Source organism: Biomphalaria glabrata, chromosome 14 (genome assembly GCF_947242115.1).
Source record: "Biomphalaria glabrata chromosome 14, xgBioGlab47.1, whole genome shotgun sequence".
Taxonomy (NCBI): domain Eukaryota; kingdom Metazoa; phylum Mollusca; class Gastropoda; family Planorbidae; genus Biomphalaria; species Biomphalaria glabrata.
This window is the reverse complement of record NC_074724.1, coordinates 35,501,246-35,521,551: the sequence shown is the minus strand read 5'-3', so window position 1 is coordinate 35,521,551 and position 20,306 is coordinate 35,501,246. Positions and strand designations below refer to the sequence as shown.

General features: G+C 38.7%; 1 protein-coding gene across 11 annotated transcripts in view; it reads right to left on the bottom strand.

Moving 5' to 3' along the window:
* Positions 1–20,306, bottom strand: part of LOC106073592 (high affinity cGMP-specific 3',5'-cyclic phosphodiesterase 9A-like) — a 149,872-nt gene that overhangs the window by 65,335 nt on the left and 64,231 nt on the right. For all 11 annotated transcript variants that reach the window (XM_056009794.1, XM_056009795.1, XM_056009797.1 and 8 more), the window contains exon 6: positions 2,001–2,052. In XM_056009794.1, coding sequence (XP_055865769.1) covers positions 2,001–2,052 — 52 coding nt within the window. The remainder of the gene's footprint in view (positions 1–2,000; positions 2,053–20,306) is intronic.

The window sequence follows — 20,306 nt, the reverse complement described above, 5'->3', positions numbered from 1 at the left end:
TGCCAGAGTCGAGTTTCGTTAAAGAGAAACAAAATTCATTGTAGTCCCTTTATCAGTTTCCACTTATATGTTTGAAATTTTCCTGTGATGTGGCCGGTCCGTAGCAGTACCGCCATCTGACAGGCAACGAGAATGTTCCTAGAAATGTTAAGGGCCTTGAAGGTATCTGGGAGGTCAGTTGTTATTATTCCTTCAGTTGATATAACAATGGGAAATATTGTTATTTAGATAACTTCCATAAACGCTTAATCTCCAAGCCTAGGTTCCCATATTTTCTTTGTTTTTCTATTTTTATTATTATTGTAAAAGAACGAGTAGTCATTCTCTGGTGCTGCCAGGGTCGAGTTTCGTTAAAGGGAAACAAAATTCATCGTAGTCCCTTTAACAGTTTCCACTGAGGAATTTTCTGGTGATGTGGCAGTTCTGCAGCAGTACCGCCTTCTGACAGGCAACGAGAATGTTCCTAGGAGTGCCAAGGGCCTTGTAGGTATCTGTGAGGTCAGTTGTTATTATCTCCTCGGTTGATATAACAATTATTATTATTATTATTATTATTATTTAAAAAACTCGGTATAGGAAATATGATAAGTAACGTAACGTTCCCCCTTTCAGACCTTGCGGTCTTTGAGGCTGATAATGTCAATTTCATCTGTTTCTGTGGCCCACAGTTAACGAGGGTGTCATGTGGTCAGCACAACAACCAACTGCCTTTACTTTTCCCCAACTTACGTCCGGCTCCCATTAGAGCTGGGTGGACTCGAATGAGCCATAATGATCCCGAAATTAAAAATATTAGTCTTCATCAGGATTCGAACCCGGGTCTCTCCGGTTCGTAAGCCAAGCGCTTTACCACTCAGCCACCACGCCTGAAGGAACTACGAACGAAAATAAAAACATGTACCCCAGTGTCTATATTTATGTGTACACTACGAGACTGATGGGGCACACTTTGTTTGCACCAACCTGAAGCCATCTTTAAAAAAAACTACGGCCTATCAGAAGAAAACAAATCAATTAGCTTAGAGTCCAGGAACAAGCATCTCAACACAATCTGGTGTTCTAGCTGCGACTTAGCTTGCGAGACTTGGTAGCCAACATAAATGTTGAAAAAAGAGACATAGCTCAGCAGCGAGGATATAGAAGGGTTCTAGAAATATCATACCGAGATCATGTCACCAAATAGAGGAAGAAACACGTTTACCAAAGACAGTCAGAAGATGGAGGACAAAAGAAAACAATAAAACAGGACCATCCACCTCTAACATGGCAAGAAGACCTAGGAAAGAGCTGAGAAGAGGCTTCTAAGAAGACCATAGAAAACAACGTAGATACTAGTCTGGAAGAGGCTTCTAAGAAGACCTTAGAATACAACGTAGATACTAGTCTGGAAGAGGCTTCTAAGAAGACCTTTAAAAAACAACAACGTAGATACTAGTCTGGAAGAGGCTTCTAAGAAGACCTTTAAAAAACAACGTAGATACTAGTCTGGAAGAGGCTTCTAAGAAGACCTTTAAAAACAACAACGTAGATACTAGTCTGGAAGAGGCTTCTAAGAAGACCTTAAATAAACAACAACGTGGACACTAGTCTGGAAGAGGCTTCTAAGAAGACCTAATATGCGTAGGAATTATCTGGGAAAAAAACAGTAGGCACTAGCTAGGAAGAGGCTCCTAAACATCTGTAAACAACATCTAAGAAGAGGCTTCAAAGAAGACCTTTAAAATATGTAGGATCTAACCAGGAAGAAGCTTTTAAGAAGACCTAGAATCCGTAGGCAGTAGCTGGAAAGAGGCTTTGGATGCCGCTTGCAACCGATCTCTGTGGAGAGAACTTGAAGCCCAGAGCGCTAAACGATGTGGAAGAATTTCAGTCTAAGTAGGCCCAAGTCTGCACAATACATTCTGAAGCACGTTAAGGTCCAACTAAAAGAAGGTCAACATTTGAAAACACAAAGCAAAATAGTTGAAGTACATTTAACTCTGAATAAAAAAACAATTTACCTATTAAGCTGTTCTGCTACGTGTGTCAGGACTGCTTGGAATGCGTCATTATCTGAGGAATACACAAGTTTATAATAAGAATAATATAATGTTATAACAACATCATAAAATATATAAAAAAAAAACAACAACATATAAAACAGGGGTGCGAAGAGAGAAAGACCACTAAACATGGTCATCAGTGCGGGAGGTACTGGGCAACAAATTGTTGGCTGCCCCCCCCCCCCCAACTGTTATGGATTGTGTGTGTGTGTGTATGTGTTGCGTAGGTGACAGCGATGAGATGTTAAGCAATTGGCTGGTCACTGTGCAGTGTAGAATGATGAAATATGAACTGATGTGTCATAAGAACGGCAGATGATCTAGAATTCTAGATCCTCGGACAAGCCTTATTATTATTATTATTTTTTTTATAATATATGACACTATAGGAGGTCTAGAAAAAAAAATCTTGATCTAGACTAAGAATAGATCTAAATTAGATCCAGATCTAGCAATGAATCATAGAGTTACTGTGGAGATCTAGACCTAGACTAGATCAGATAAGATAAGATAATTTTTATTGATCCAATCAAATGGAAATTCAGTTTGACTACAATTGACCACCTCAGAGTAACTACTGTAACAATAACAATAAAGATGCAAATACAAACAAAATTCACACACGAAACACATACACACTCACAACCAGCGCTTAATACGTTACACTTCAATGAACTTCTCGATGACGACAGCTGATCTTGTAACACTCTGACCGAAAGTGGGATGAAGGAGTTTTTAAATCTTTCAGTTTTAGTCCTAATGGAAAGGAGACGACCACTTCGTTCAGATCTGATGTAACAGTGGTTTAATGGGGGCAGGTTGTCTTTAAATTCCTGGGAATCTCCGGATTCTATCATTTTATTTAAATTTTTAGTTTATTGTATGTGTAATTTTTGTTATTACATTCAGACAATCAAATTGTGCCCCTTTTTTTTTAAATTCAGATTTTCAGGAGCTCCAAGTCAATCGGGAGGACGCGGGAAATCTGTCGTAAGTTAGAAAATGGTTTGATTTGATAATTTACACCAAGAATAAGCAAGGGCTTATGAAAGTGCGAGCCCGCTGCTGTCGAATAGGTTGCAGTGGCTTAAGGCCGGCCCTGCAAAATAGCGGCGTATGCTACGCCGTGGGTCGACTAGTGCTTTATATTTGTTTTTCGTTTCGAAGCCAACCAATGCTTCCAATAGTTCAACATCTTGATTGACAATCGCGTGGGTCAGATTGGTAAATACCGAAAGAGACTTACGCTGATTATAATCCAATTTTGGCATATTGAAATTTCAAGTTTATGAAAGTTGCAATATTATCTCAGCCAAATTTATTTCTTTATAATAAGTAAAGATGTTTGACCAATTAGGGTCGAGATGCTGTGATATGCCTAGCTGTGGGCAATAATGTGAATACTAATTTTGCTCATGGGTGTACTAAAGGGACAATGTTTAGGATTTATAAATTTAAAACTTTTCAAAAACAATTATGGTCAGACTTAAATGAATAAGAACAAGTTCTTATTTAAAAAAAATAAAGAACAGACGTTCATGTGAAAACGTGAAAGAACCCAGAGACTTGAAAGAGTAAGACGTATTTTTGTTGTGAGTTTGAAATATCAGTTTATTTCATTACTCTTAGATCTTTTTAATGAAGTTAAAACTGCGTATATTCTAATAACCCGGGCATGCTACCCTGCCTCATAGTGGCGCCCGGGTGGAAACGATCGTAGGAAGAAACGATTAGGCTAAAGGGTAGCAAAACAAGACTCCCGTGGGGGTGCCTGAGGGGGTGCGAGAGCATCCTCATTGCACTGTGCGGAGTTGTAAAAAAGCTCCCACAACCTTGTCACAATCCAGGCGCCGTTCCTCAAGGGGCCGTTACATAAATGGCGTGTCCTGCACGGTTAGCCTAGTATAGAAAAGGGAAATGGCAGGGGTCCCGGTGCACGCGGTCTCTGGCCGCGAGTCTGACACCCCGTCAGACAAAACAGTGTACACTGTTCTCATTCAGGCCGGTGAAAGGGAGCTTTTGTTCACTTTTGCTGGCTTAGAGTTCCAAGAGCTGAAGGCTCAACTCTACCTGACAGTTTATTCTAATAAATTTTACAATGAGTTTTTATTCACAAGAGATGTTTATTCAAGTTATTTAAAGTGTATTTACTTAAAATAGAATACGCTTACAACGGTTTAGTTGTACTAACTGTTTAGAGACATAAAAAAAATAAACTTTTTGAGAAACTGCATATGGACATCAGCGTGTTTGTTGGGGCTTTCTTCCATCCCCGCGAATGCAATTGTTCTAAATTGTCTAGTAGTGTTGTGCGTCGCACTTGGAACACTAAGGCCAGCAAAAGTGAACAAAGCTCCCTTTCACCAACCTGAATTGGGCGGCGAGTTCCTCCTTTCCGAAACCCTGTCCTACAGGGGGGTGAGACTCGGGAGTTAAACGAGTTTTGTTTTGCGTTCACTTCCAGTGGACACGGGCACTCCGGGCTCGAGGACTAGAGACGCGACCGAAGGCCGCACCACTGGGGCCACCGTCATATTCGTATACAATACCAGGCTAACCGTGCGGGCGACCGCGCTTAATAGAGGAAGAAATGTCCAGATTAGACTCAAATTCTTTCTCCATTTCTATCTCTCTTTCGCAGTCTTTTTCTCCTCTGCACTGCTTTCTTTTCTTCTCTTTCTCTTCTTTCTTTCCCTCTCTCTTCTCTATCTCATTCTCTTTCTCTCTCTTTTTGTCGTGTTTTCTTTCTTCCGTTAACTATCTCTTTTTCTCCCTCTCTTTTTGTTTCTCTTTCACCATATTTCTCTTTTTTTTTTTTTGTAAATCGATTTCTCTCTATTTTTTTCTCCCTCACTCTCTTTCTCTCTCTTTTTCTCTATTTCTTTAACTTCCTCTCGAAATCATGACAATAAGATTAGTTTATGTCCAACAAATCAATACTTCAGCTATTTGAAGTCTCGCTGTTCCGAGAATATGACAAATCGATCATTCAGTTTGTCGTATTACTGTGGCAGAAACAAATTCAAACAAAACCAAAGACTCAAGATTTTAAGGCAGGCAGATTTTTTTTTTTTTACCGACTTTACAGTTAATCGTAAGATTATACCCTCGTAGGACAACCAAGGCGCAAGCACACAGTCATCGATAAACACAAACACACACACTCACAACTAAACGCACACAGCATCCCAGCAGGAAAAGAAAGATAAAAGATGGCCGCTTTCGGTCAGGCAATGTTCAACTATTGATCTTTTTAGAATTTGTTTCTCGTAATATCCACTTCCGGTACATTTTTCCTTCAAGGGGAGACAAGAATTTCTAAGAAGTTTCAAATATTACACGAAATGTTTAAAGTGTACAAAGCATACAGACCTTTTTTATGACATAATTAATTTGTTTATAGTGTCTAATTTTTGCAATCTACTGACTCTCGCAAAATATAAACATTTGAAAAATGTAGGCAACCAGTTTAGACAGGTACAGAGGCGGGCATTCCCCCCGAGTGCCCTTATAGTCAGTCCGCCCCTGGACAGGTATATTAACATTTTGAGGATAAGACAATTAAAACCTATTGAAGCAGTAGGGCAGGGGCTCTCAACCTGTGGGACGCGACCCCCGTGGGGCTCGAATAACGATTTGCCAGGGGTCGCCTTAGATCATTGAAAATATGTTACCACTTTTTCAGAATGCAGTATATTCCTGTACTGTAGACAACCAGCTCAACAGTTTATTAATATAACTAATAATAAAAAATAATAACTAATTAATCTAATATATAAAGAAAAGAGTATTATGAATGAATGTTTGCAGGGCCGGATCTTAAGAATCTTAAGGAGGGCATGCGAGGCTGGAACCCCGGGATTTCCACAAGAAAGGAGCCTCCATAAACGAGATAAAAATATATCCGAATTTCGACGGGTCAGGTGCTGGTCTATGATAAAGGCACATTACTCGTTCCATATTCTAGGGAAAATGTGTACAAATACTCATAGGCACGACAGGGCCTAAATTGTGCCGATGTGCCTAAAATCAAAATCAAATCAAAAACAAATCACAAATACTCCTTCTTCTCTTGTGCTATTAGAGTCAGTCAGGAAAAAAAAAATATGACTTGGCAGAATTTAAGTCATTGACTAACATGCATGAGTAGATTGATATAGGGACACGCGTAGGACCTAATTATCTTTTTTTTTTTAAAATAAAGTCTGTAATAAGATAAGATGTTTGCTATGGAGTGTGTATGTGTTTATATGGAGACTACGTGAAAATGTTAGCGATTGGTTGTGAATGATGCAACATAGGTGGCATTGTCATCACTTGTTCTTAGTTAGGACAGAAAACTCCAGAACGTGAGATTGAAAGGTTGTGTTAATGTAGTGAGTTCGATTTGCTAAAGAATATTATTACTTAAGTTTACTACAGTTAGTTCATTTGATCACATACTAGAACTACACACTCGCTTTAATTATAAATGTCTTTTTCAGATTTAGTGGAATTAAAACATTGACGTCTAAACTCTTTTTAGTTACAAAATCCTAGATCTAAAAAGTTTGTGTTTATAAACAATGTCGATGTAAAAGAGTATATAGGAGATTCTTTGTGTTTTGTTTTTAATGCGTTAGAGCAAATTTTGAGGTTTCCTATTTAAAAAAGGCATTAGATGAGAAATATACAAATTAAGGCCCTAGTCACTAATAAAATACAGCTGTGGCTGTGAGGTAAAGCGCTTGAATCCAAACCGATGGTTCTTGAAGTTCTTAGCGCTGAATCCAATTACAAATAGCAGCACTAAGGTGCCAAGCCTACCCACGTTCCAAATCACAATAGTCCCCACAAACAGCTATATATATATATTTAGGGTCAACACATATTAGGCTTCTTTGAACAACAAATAAAGACCCTCATTTAAATTGCATCTTTCTTTATCTCTAACAATACAACAGGACGACACTTATAGATAACGTATAGCTTCGAAGTACTAGTAGTTTATTTTAAAAAAAACAACACCGGGACAGGGTTCGAATCACCATCTGGGCCAATCCATATTTCACCATATTTACTTGGCCTTCTTCTCTTCATAGCCTTGGTACCTTAGTGCTGACATTCTTATATGTCACGTGACGATAGTTCTTGAGCGTGAATCTAGGTCAGGACAGGGATTTTGAATTTCGTAAATATTTAGGATACCCCAGAGTCCAGCAAATCTGATGGGCATCTGACATACTTAGAAGAGGAAACGACGGTAATTGTGCTGACCACAAGCCACCCTCGTAAAATGTCAGCTCTAGAATCAGATCAGCTTTACACCTTCTGCCCACGTGAAGAGCGAAATAGTACCCGAGCTGTAACTTTCAGGCCTTGTGATGTATTGGGCAGATGACGTAAATGTCATCTGTTTCTGTGGCCCACGGTTAACGAAGGTGTCATGTAGCCAGCACAACGACCAACCGCCAATACTTTTCCCCAACTAATGACAGTTACCCATTGGAGCTGGGTGGACTCAGAGTCGCATAAGATCCCGAAATTAAAAATTCAAGTCTTCCCCAGGATTCGAACCCAGGACCCCGATTCGGAAACCAAGCGTTTTACCGCTCAGCAACCGCGCCTCCAACTGCTGTTTGGTCGGGCTATTTGTACGGTGCTGCTCACATTCCAGGTTAACAAGGTCCTTAAGAATGATATTATTTTAAAAGGTCAATGTCTTGCAATTGAATACATGATGAGTTAAGTTGGGGCGTAAACTAAATTCATCAAGCACATTCATAATCGAAAATATTTTAAGAATGTAAGATTAACCTTCAAGCAACTAGGATTTTGATTGTTGGAATTATTATTCTAATATTGTTTTACTTTAACATGGTGCTAAGAGGTATGAATAAATACACACTAAAATTATTTAAATATTTTCAAAATAGCATAGCCTAAAACCGTTAGGCCTACGGCATAAGTCAAACAACACTGGACTAACTTATCAATTGAACAAATGTTGAATACATTGCGAATAAAATCTATTTTACAATAGTAACTTACGATGCTCTATAACAGCTGGAAAATTTGACTTCAGAGTGCGAGCATTTCTGTTTCAAGTATTTCGCATGGCGAGCAAACTTAGACTCGAGGTACAAGCAAAACTGTGGAAGCGATGGAGTCGTCTGCTAGAGAGTAGCACAATGTGCTGCAAGCTGCCTAAGGGTCACCATCTCCTGAATTTTTTCTCAGGGTTGACTCCCGAAGCCTTTCCCAGGTTTGGGTTTAGCTGCAAGGTTTGGACTCAGAATATTCCTTAACGCATGCTAATGAGCCCAAGCATTTTGATTTAGGCGCCAGGTATTCGTAATTGCCACTTTGAATTACGAGCAGGAACGTTTTAAGGTCAAAGTTTAAACATTCTGTATAATGATCTAATAAAAGGCAGGAGAACCACTGGTCCCCCATTTTAAAGGTATACGACATGACGCTTTTCAAAATCGACACTAATAGCTGGAAAAAAAAAGAGGCCCTGGATAGATCCACATGGAGTGCAAGCATTATTGAAAGGTCCTGGAAAGAAGGGTAAAAGTATAACGGCGCCTGGTGATTACAGATGCCCAACCTGTGACCGCAGCTGTGTATCAGGGATTGGCTTCTTTAGTCATACGAGAGGTTGCAAATGGATAAGATCGTCTCTTGAGACGTAAAATGCCAAACATACGAATATTAGAATTACGAGGAGGAGCTTTTAAAGGTCAAAGGTTGGACTTCATCACACAACTAAGTGTATCAATATAATAACACAGCAATCACCTCAATGCTAAACATTTATAGCTAGTGCAAGTAAAAGGCTACTTTTAACCTCTAACCTTTCCCTAAAGTGGAGCGAAAACTTGAAACAATCATTGCAAGAAGGCTGACAATAATATTGTATTACTCATTTGATTTACCAGAGCGAGAATTCGTTTTAAAGTATAATTAATTGTCTCCAGTGAGGCTAAATTATTGTGGCCAGACTTTTACCCTGCCTCAATTCCTAACTCAGATGCCCTCTGGCTACTTAAAACTACCCCGCCCCCCTCTCATCCCCCATAGCTATTAATACACAAGCGAATACATAGAGAAAGAAAACAAAAATGAATGCGCGGGAAGAGCAAATACAGAAATGTAAATGGAAGAAGAAATAATCTCGAGCCGAAATGGTTTTGTGACGTCAATCCATCACCGCGAGAGCGATTGGATACGTAGCCTCGAAGCCTCGCACGATACACGCAGGGAGGCGTCTTCCAGCATCTTTCTTCTCGTCTGGTGTGTCGAGGGTTTATTTTAGGGAGCGATCCGCCACTCGAGTAGCCCCCATCATAAATGTTATTTCTGGTCTTTTGATAGGCCATTCTCAAGTCTTCTTTTAATGGGGGCCTGTCTAAACTTGTTCTGAATCGAATTGAGTGCATTACACAATACGTACAATTAGCATATGGTTTACTATACATAGAATAGGATTGATGAAAAAAAATATTATGATCACACATCTTGCTGAGCTGGTTTAGTCATATTATAAGACATGACTCACTGACTAGAGTCATCCTTCAAGGTACAGTGAAGGGAGCACGAAGAAAGGGTAGCCCAAGGAAAAGCTGGATAACATAAAAGAATAGACCGGTCTCTCTCATGATATCCTGCTAAGAACAGATGCTGATCGGGAAAAATTAAGGGATTTGGTTACTCAAACTGTCACAGCACCCCTAAGACGAACTGTCACAGCACCCCTACGACGAACTGTCACAGCATCCCTACGAAGATCTGTCACAGCACCCAACAACGAACTGTCACAGCACCCCTACGACGAACTGTCACAGCACCCCTACGACGAACTGTCACAGCACCCCTACGACGAACTGACACAGCACCCCTACGACGAACTGACACAGCACCCCTACGACGATTTGTCACAGCACCCCTACGACGAACTGTCACAGCACCCCTACGACGAACAGTCACAGCATCCCTATCACGAACTGTCACAGTACCCCTACGACGAACTGTCACAGCACCCCTACGACGAACTGTCACAGTACCCCTACGATGAACTGTCTCAGCACCCCTACGACGAACTGTCACAGTACCCCTACGATGAACTGTCTCAGCACCCCTACGACGAACTGTCACAGTACCCCTACGATGAACTGTCTCAGCACCCCTACGACGAACTGTCACAGTACCCCTACGACGAACTGTCACAGCACCCCTACGACGAACTGTCACAGCACCCCTACGACGAACTGTCACAGTACCCCTACGATGAACTGTCTCAGCACCCCTACGACGAACTGTCACAGTACCCCTACGATGAACTGTCTCAGCACCCCTACGACGAACTGTCACAGTACCCCTACGATGAACTGTCTCAGCACCCCTACGACGAACTGTCACAGTACCCCTACGATGAACTGTCTCAGCACCACTACGACGAACTGTCACAGTACCCCTACGACGAACTGACACAGCACCCCTACGACGATTTGTCACAGCACCCCTATCACGAACAGTCACAGCATCCCTATCACGAACTGTCACAGCACCCCTATCACGAAATGTCACAGCACCCCTACCACGAACTGTCACAGCACCCCTACCACGAACTGTCACAGCACCCCTGCGACGAAAGTCAAGAGATGATGATCATGCCATATAGACTATTTCCTTTACACTTGTATTTTATAAATAAGTTTTTAGCGTCCTAAAGCTGCTCCTCTGGTGTCTATAATTTCAGTGTTATAGCGAAGAGCTTCAAAACCAATAACTCATTCATAGCAGTCTGTCTATCCAGTTTTTTCTTCTTTGCGTCAATTCTATTTCTCATTGCTGTAACATTGATGCAAATAGTTGACAGAAAAAATACATTTGTTTCTATAGAGAGAACACAATCATGCTAGGGCACTCTTAGGGTATCTAGCTTCTGTCACTTTGTCTTCTTATGCAAAAGCGCAATGTTTTACCACTTGGGTGTCAGCCACTGATGGGTGTCAATTGGTGCTGCCCAAAGCCCCCTCCCTCGCATCTATCTAGTGACGCCACTGGTAAGTATTATAGCCATTTTAACATGAAGAGGAATTCAAATCAGAAATAAAATTCTCATTTCTTCCCAGGATTCGAATCCCAGCCCCAGCGTCTAGGAAGTAACTTAATAAGAATAAAATTAAAATGAGTTATGGGAATCGCATACACCTTGACAGCACCTATTCCGCTATACCAGGGATTCTCAACCTACGGTCAGAGGCCCACTTCCAGCCCGAGCTTATAGGCCCCTAAAAACGTCTGACCAAAGGGCCCGTGACAGAAGTGTCGAAAATAAATATGTACCCCCATCAAGCTCTAAAAGGATGGCCACCACTGGGCTATATAGAATTATATTTCACAGCTGATAGTACTTACAGTAGACAGATGCCTACAGTTGATAGACGCATACATTAGACAGACACATACAGTAGACAGACGCCTACAGTCACGGGCGGATAGGGTGTCAAAATCGGCCCGGGCATTTCTATAAAATTCGGCCCACAAATTCTCTATCATGTGATGGGCATCCATGTCAAGGTGTATCGGTCCTTACAAATCATTAAGTTTGATAATGTATCGATATACATGCTTACAGTGAACTCATATCTTAATAAGCAATATAGCGTCTTTTTAAATCAGCAATTATGAAGGCCCTAAAAAGATGAATCCTACTAGTAGCACTGTCTAGTGTCTACATTCGACATTTTATTTTCGGAAAATGTGTTTGATTAAAAGTGTATTACACTGTAATGTCTGTGAAAGACTTTTTGTTTAAACACGACGCTCACAGGGCCTTTTAAAAGTGTATTACACTGTAATGTCTGTGAAAGACTTTTTGCTTAAACACGACGCTCAGAGGGCCTTTTATAAAAATAATAATAATAACATAATAAGGATATTATAAAACCTTTAACAACTTGATATGTGCCATAGTGACTTCGATCAGGCATTTCGATGGTCCTGTACCGGCCCATTTGGGTCCCGGCCCACCGGGCATTTGCCCAAATGCCCACATAGCCAGTCCGCCCCTGCCTACAGTAGACAGACACTTAAGTAGACAGGCTACTATAGTAAACTGACATCTACTCTTTCTGTCACTGACAATGGCATCCCTGAAAAACAATTGCGAAGCCAGAAGAGAGAGAGAGGCTAGATACAAGTCTGCAATAATTACAAGCCACAATATTTGTACTTCAAATCATATAAGTCATAACCGTAATGTCAGCATGACCAAACTAATACAACGCACAAGACCGACTGGTTAGATAAAGACTTTGTTACGAAACACCTACTTTCAAAGGCAGCGTTCATACTGTATGATGTCTGGAGTTATGTAGGCGTTCTAGCCAGGCTGTGTACTGTGTTTTTTTTAAATCTCAAATCACAGGCAAAAAAAAAAACAATTTAAAATCTGGAAGATGTTTCCAGAACAGAACGTGGCAAGAATACAAGATCTCAAGTTTCAATCAATGGTGCTCATCTGGGAAAGTTCTGTATTCATACTTAATATCTATCTATCTATCTATCTATCTATCTATCTATCTATCTATCTATCTATCTATCTATCTATCTATCTATCTATCTATCTATCTATCTATCTAATCTATTTATCAATCCGTCCGTCCGTATGTCTGCCCAACATTTTTTTTAGTTTTACATTTAATGAAAAAAGAGTTCTATTCTTTAAACAGAATATTCGAATTGATTAGGACATGTTCTCTTGAGATAAGAAGATGTGGATCACTGCGTGACGTCAATTGTTCTATTCAGCATTGCCCTTTTCGTACAGCGTAATCGATATATAGACTAAAAGAACACAATTGGCAGCATATCTAGCTTAAGAATAAACCATTTCAGATTTCTGTTCTTCTGTTGTTCAAGTAAATTTAAATTTACACTTTATAATGCCATAGTCATTGAGATGTAGTAAAACGTGACCTCAAATCAGTGAACATCAATACTGACAATTGGGAAGACATAGCTCTAGACCGCAACAGATGGAGAGAGACAGTGACCAAGAAAGCTATGGACAGTGAAAGTACATGGGTCTCAGCCCAGGAAGAAAAACGCACAATCCGAAAAAACGGCCAGCTCCTCTACCGCCGAAGCAAAAGCCACCTTAACCTGCGCTATCTGTGGACGGGAGTGTCTCTCCAAAATAGGGCTCCACAGCCACATGAGGAAGTGTGCTCTGAGATGAACCAAAGTCGTCCTACGACTGAAGGAGGCCAATGATGAACCAGTCATTGAGATATGAGTCATCAAATTAAGACTATTCCTACTTTTCAAGTTCTTTCGAATGATTGAACATATCCCAATTTTAGTGCCCCCCCCCTTCCGGTCTAAGCTATACCCCCCCCGTCTATGCTATAGATTGTGTTGCCTACAGGTAAATCATGCAGTGCCAGCGGTTAACGAGGGTGTCGTGTGACCACCGCAACCACCACCCCACTAAAGTCAGAAAAACGTAAGAGGATGGACTCAGGGTCCAAGTCTACACCAAGGATTCAAACTTGAGACCTCTCAGTTCGAAAGCCAAGCGCTTTACCACTCAGCCATCACTTCCACTTTGATTTACTTTATGTTAAAAGAAAACAACCCTACTCACTAATAGAAGCTTCTAGAGAAAAAAAACACACCAAGACGCCCTCACACAGTAACAACATCCAAAATAGAAACACAAATCTGACAGAGTATTAAGAGTCAACCTGCCTAGGACAATTTCTCAGAGTTTTTCTTTGTTTGAAATCAATATGAACTGTTTGTAACTTTATTGCGAAATACACGAATGCACTATTACAGAACGAAGAAACATTACTTTAATGAAGGAAATGTTCTTCTAACGGTCAGTCGCGGAAATTAGACAAAGAAAATGTTCTTCTAACAGTCAGTCGCGGGAATTAGACAAAGAAAATGTTCTTCTAACGGTCAGTCGCGGGAATTAGACACAGAAAATGTTCTTCTAACGGTCAGTCGCGGGAATTAGACAAAGAAGGTATTAGAAAAGGTTGTAGCTACACAGACGTTTTAAAGTTCAATTATTTTCCCGCTGAGATTGAATCATTTGATTGGCTTAAGAATAAAGGACAAATCAAAGCCGTTTAATGTTGCATCTTCATGTATTATCGAATGACAAAGAAATCCTTGAGTCTTTCGTAAGGTAATTTTTTTTTAACGGCGGGCTTAGAAAGCTACAATAGAACTCCCTCTATTTATAGTGATGTAAATTCTGTAATGGTAATAATAAGACATAAAGAAATTTTCACGCTAACACGGAATACACCAAACTTTGTTTAATAAAGAAAACAATTACCATGTATTCTCTATGTAATCTTTTCAGTTTAGGGTTGTCTACTAAATGTTTAATGAATTTTCCCTACTAAAAAAAAAAAAGTCCTATAAAATGTGGGCCCTATTACTGCCTTATAAACTGCTGGCTTTATAAGGACTTATAAATAATTGGCCTTATTACATCCTTATAGAGTCGATTATAGACAGTTGGCACTACGACAGCCTTATATGACTAAATAAAGACTAACACAGAATAAAACTACCCAAAAAAAAAATGATTTCCCTTAATTTTAACATAAAGTCTTGTCAATGTTTTACCATGCTGCCCACATCTGCAGTATTGTAGGTATCGACATCTCATGCCTGGTTTGAAAATCTAAACATTCAAAAATGACCGTTACAGTTTGTGTTCTATCACATACATTTCTGGTGTCTTTAACTCTTTCTATCCGCAATTATTTCCCATGTTTCAATGGAGTTATTCATTTTGCTCATTTGCATTTCGTATTGTATTGTGTTTAAACTTCAATAACTTTTTTGTTTGTTATCCGAAAATGTTCTAGTAGGTAGATAGAGTTCAAGAGAGAGGCATGCTGTTTTTACACAATGCAAATTAAAGTTCATAAAACGAAAAAAAGAATGTAATTTAATGGGGTCAAATCGTCAGTTAGGAGAGAAAGAGTTAATGTATTGCCATGTATAATGCACAATTGTAAGACAAATAATGATAATTATAATTATTATTAGGTATTGTCGTCACAACTTCATTATTTACTGCTGGCCTCAGAATTATCCAGTGTTGGCCACAGAATTATCCAGTGTTGGCCACAGAATTATCCAGTGTTGGCCTCAGAGTTAAAGCGTTGGCCACAGAATTATATAGTGTTGGCAGCAGGCTTATAAAGTATAGTTTATTTACATGAATTATTCTTGAGTCGTTTTTAATCAATTCCTTTCCCCCCATTTCCAAGAAATTCCGATATGAGAAATAAATCATGTGAAAAAAATATTTCCTCATTGACCTGGCCACACGATACTTGGAGCTTCAGTTGTAACAAACAATATACTTTACTTGACAAGCCGCCATCATGATAACCCTCTACCCCAACCTTTGCTCATGCCCATCCTATTATATTATACAGAAATAAACCAATCTCCCAGAAACCAATTTGACAGTGGATAGACATTGAAGTGAGGTCCCTCTCTATTTTTTTAAAAATATTGAAGCTCTGGGCTACGTCTGTGAACCTAAAGGAGGCTACTTTATTTTTTTTTCTTAACAAGCTCGAATATGGAGCTCTAAACTCAACTCCAGGCTAAACTCAAACGCGGTGGAATAATAATATGCTTCAGTTAATTTTTATTTGTCACTTGAATATATAATATTTCGGAAGAGGACCTCGGGGTAAAAATGTGAATATAATAAAAGATATAAATAATAATCCGTATTACAAGGAAGTTAAAAATTTGCTCTTATAGACAAGTGACCAAATAGAACTGAGACATGATCAAACACTCTTTTGTTCCCCTGGCAATCAAATCATTAAATAGAAACAATTGGATATAAACTTTTCACATGTAAATAATGAGTGAGTCTGGTGTGAATGTACATTTTGTTTTTTTTCTAGTTACAATGTTTTGCTTGGTGTAATGCACAAATTGTAAGACTAATTTCCTTACGGGCAATAAAGATTATTATTATTAAAAGGTAAGCATAACCAAAGGAACTGACACAAGAATTGACTAAGCATAAACAAAGGAACTGACACAAGAATTGACTAAGCATAAACAAAGGAACTGACACAAGAATTGACTAAGCATAAACAAAGGAACTGACACAAGAATTGACTAAGCATAACCAAAGGAACTGACACAAGAATTGACTAAGCATAACCAAAGGAACTGACACAAGAATTGACTAAGCATAGCCAAAGGAACTGACACAAGAATTGACTAAGCATAACCAAAGGAACTTACACAAGAATTGACTAAGCATAACCAAAGGAACTGACATAAGAATTGACTAAGCATAACCAAAGCAACTGACACAAGAATTGACTAAGCATAACCAAAGGAACTTACACAAGAATTGACTAAGCATAACCAAAGGAACTGACACAAGAATTGACTAAGCATAGCCAAAGGAACTGACACAAGAATTGACTAAGCATAACCAAAGGAACTTACACAAGAATTGACTAAGCATAACCAAAGGAACTGACATAAAAATTGACTAAGCATAACCAAAGGAACTGACACAAGAATTGACTAAGCATAACCAAAGGAACTGACACAAGAATTGACTAAGCATAGCCAAAGGAACTGACACAAGAATTGACTAAGCATAACCAAAGGAACTTACACAAGAATTGACTAAGCATAACCAAAGGAACTGACATAAGAATTGACTAAGCATAACCAAAGGAACTGACACAAGAATTGACTAAGCATAACCAAAGGAACTGACACAAGAATTGACTAAGCATAACCAAAGAAACTGACATAAGAATTGACTAAGCATAACCAAAGGAACTGACACAAGAATTGACTAAGCATAGCCAAAGGAACTGACACAAGAATTGACTAAGCATAGCCAAAGGAACTGACACAAGAATTGACTAAGCATAGCCAAAGGAACTGACACAACGTAAAAACAAACACAAAAAAAAAACAACCAACAAACAAACAAATAAAAACACAGCTAATACATAATTTAAGGAAAAGAAAGTGAATGTATAAATCTACTTCAATTTATAATGTTACAATGGTATAGGCCTTTAAGTCTAGACTTATTAAACGATGCGTAACATTCTTCCGAATATTAATTTATTCAACTCTTGAAGGAATGCTGACGTATTACTCGTTCGCTTAGCCAAATTAAAATTTATTTTTTTTACTTTGAAAAATTATAACAGTCAAAATAGAGTTTCCCCAGTGCGGCTAACGAACTAGTAATTCTTTTTCAAACGTTATACATCAACTAACAAATTTGTAAAAAAAATCGTTAGAGCCTTTTTCGAGATCCGTGACCAGTTTCCACCCATCTAGGTTCCATAAGGTTCTGACTTGAATAGAGGTATTTTAAAACCTGAATTATAATCTTTTTCGCACTAGCAACGTATACAGCGACATCATCGAATGGGCTGCGTCTACAGATGGGGTGACGTGTCTACAGGGGCGGAATCAAATGGGAACATTGTCTGCAGGCCTGATATCAAAGCAATTAGCATAAACCAAGAACCAGAACTTATTTATAGCAATGCGTTCGTCTTATTAAATAGTGACACATACACAACTAGTACTCTTTAAAAGTACTCTACTAACCATCGTTCAACGTACTCATTATCCATTCTTTTATTCCATTTTCAATTTTCTAATTACACGACAATCATGGTCGACCTGGTCAGTTCAGGTCATTTTTATTTGTTAAGATGAAAAGTCGCAAGGTACATAACCACGGTTTGTAAGGAAAAAAAAAATGAGATCATTGATCTACCATACTTTTAACGGGAGATAATTAACAAGAACTGAGAGTTGTCTGTCCCTGACAGTAAGTGTGACCTATTATCTACCCTGGAAGCGTTAATGGAAAAAAAAAGCTAGAATTTCTCCCCCCCCCCCCCAAATCTTTCCAATTTGCGAATTGGAAATAAAATAAAGGAAAAAGAAATGAATTTGTAAGTTTTCAAAAATATTTTTTGTTTAGACTTATAATACATGTAGCAATGACATAGATATCAAGCTTGTGGGTGTATCAGGGGGTACAGAGTGCGGTAGCATTATTCAATGTAGTGTAATTATAACAACAAAAGAAACATAGGGAAAAAACTTTTTAAAAAGACAATACCTGCTTTATACAACTTATAGATTGAGAGTTTTTCTTTTCATAACAAGTGAATGTTAGATTAAGAAAAAACCAATTCAATATTTTCTTATAAGCTACAAACAAATAACAAAAATAAAAAACAATTAACTTTTAACAAAAAGGCATCCAGACACAGTAGGCTCGATTGCCCAATAATGTATTATGTATAATTACGTTAGTGCAATTAATCCAGAAGATATGAAGGAATGAAACCAAATTAATGGATAATATCCAATTGCTGTAAAAAAAAAAAGCCGGACACTTTTTCACTTTAGGTCAATGAATGCTGGACTGAGGACACGACCCCAAAAAAGAGGACATGGCCTCCTTTTGCCGAACTTTTAATAATTATATATAAAAGAGTGGAAATACGGGGGAGTGGTGCGAAATGGCTAGGATGAATGGGAAATAGGTGGAATCTTAAGACTGAAAAATGTATTTGCTGTTTTTTTTTAATTAAATAATAAACAAGGGGACTGAAAGAAACAAGTCAAGTTTCTCCCTTGATAATGAAAAGAATTTCTAGGGCCAAAGGGTGACGAGGATGTCATGTAACTGCACAAATAGCACTCACTTCTGCCTTCGCTAATGTATGTCATGCACACATTAGAGGGTGAGGAAAAGAGAACAACGCTGACAGAAGAAAAGCGTCAGGGAAGAAAAGCGTCAGAGAAGAAAAGCGTCAGGGAAGAAAAGCGTCAGGGAAGAAAAGCGTCAGGGAAGAAAAGCGTCAGAGAAGAAAAGCGTCAGAGAAGAAAAGCGTCAGAGAAGAAAAACGCCAGAGAAGAAAAGCGTTAGAAAAGAAAAGCGTCAGAGAAGAAAAGCCCAGGGAAGAAAAGCGCCAGAGAAGAAAAGCAAGGCCATTGACACTAACTCCAGCTACCTGCCCAATGTGCGGCCGAACATTCCGGGCTCACATAGGTCTCACCCGCCACACGAGGAGGCATAAAACCCCAGTGCCAAGCCCTCAGCCCCCTGGATGACAAAGTGGTCATCATCGAACCACGATGGACGAACTATATAGAGCAGTGATTCCCAAAGTGGTCTATATAGACCCCCAGGGGTCTACGAGGACTTCAAAGGGGTCTACGGAAGTGAAAAAATAAATTGGGGGTCTATGACCTGTAAGTAGATCTCATCTAAACATGTCCATTAATGAAATTAACTCATACATACACTACTGCAATGGTACCATCTGATGCTTTTTTTTTGTTGTTAAGTCAATTTATGTAATACATATTAAATTTTATTTTGGTTCATTTTAATTTGAATTTCATCAATGAATGGCCAAGAAATCAGAAAAACAAATCTGAACTTGATGAGTTTGTTTTCCAAAAAATGCAGGGGTCTACCGACAACTGGAAAACATGGCAAGGGGCCTACGAGACAAAAAAAGTTTGGGAACCACTGATATAGAGGGAGCCCAGGTTTGGCATAACAAAAACACGGGAACAAAAAAAAATTGTTTAATTAAACATTCTTGGAAATCCAACTTTTACGTATTTAGTCTGTATGTTATACTACATTTCACTATGCCAATAAATTGCTAAACATGCATGGTATATTACTCTTGTAAGCATTGTAAAAAAGAATACGTATATATTTCTAAACTACAAAATACAGGTTACAGTTCAAGGCCATAGAAAAGAGCATTACCTAATTAAGTCTAGATAATTAGTACAAGACGTGATCTTCAAAAATAATTTTAATTTTTTTTTTTAAATTATCATTATTTTTTATAGAATTTCCACATCAGCTCAGTTTACATGATCGTCTGCCCATGGAGATTAGAAAAGATATTAGAGTTACATCCCTTGACAAGTGTCGGGTTGACTGCGGAAAAAAACAGCAATTGAGCATCAAGGATTTGAGTTACAATTTCTAATCACTTGGATAATTGGAAACCGAAAGTCCTTGTGCATCGCACGTTACCTGATTCCAAGTGGAAGAACTTGGGAAATAATTATGATGTAAACATGAGACAGACAGACAGACAGATATAGTGTGTTTACATAAGATTTGTAAACAAAAAAAAGAGTTCAGGTAAATGTGACAACAAAAGAAAAGTTGAACAGTGA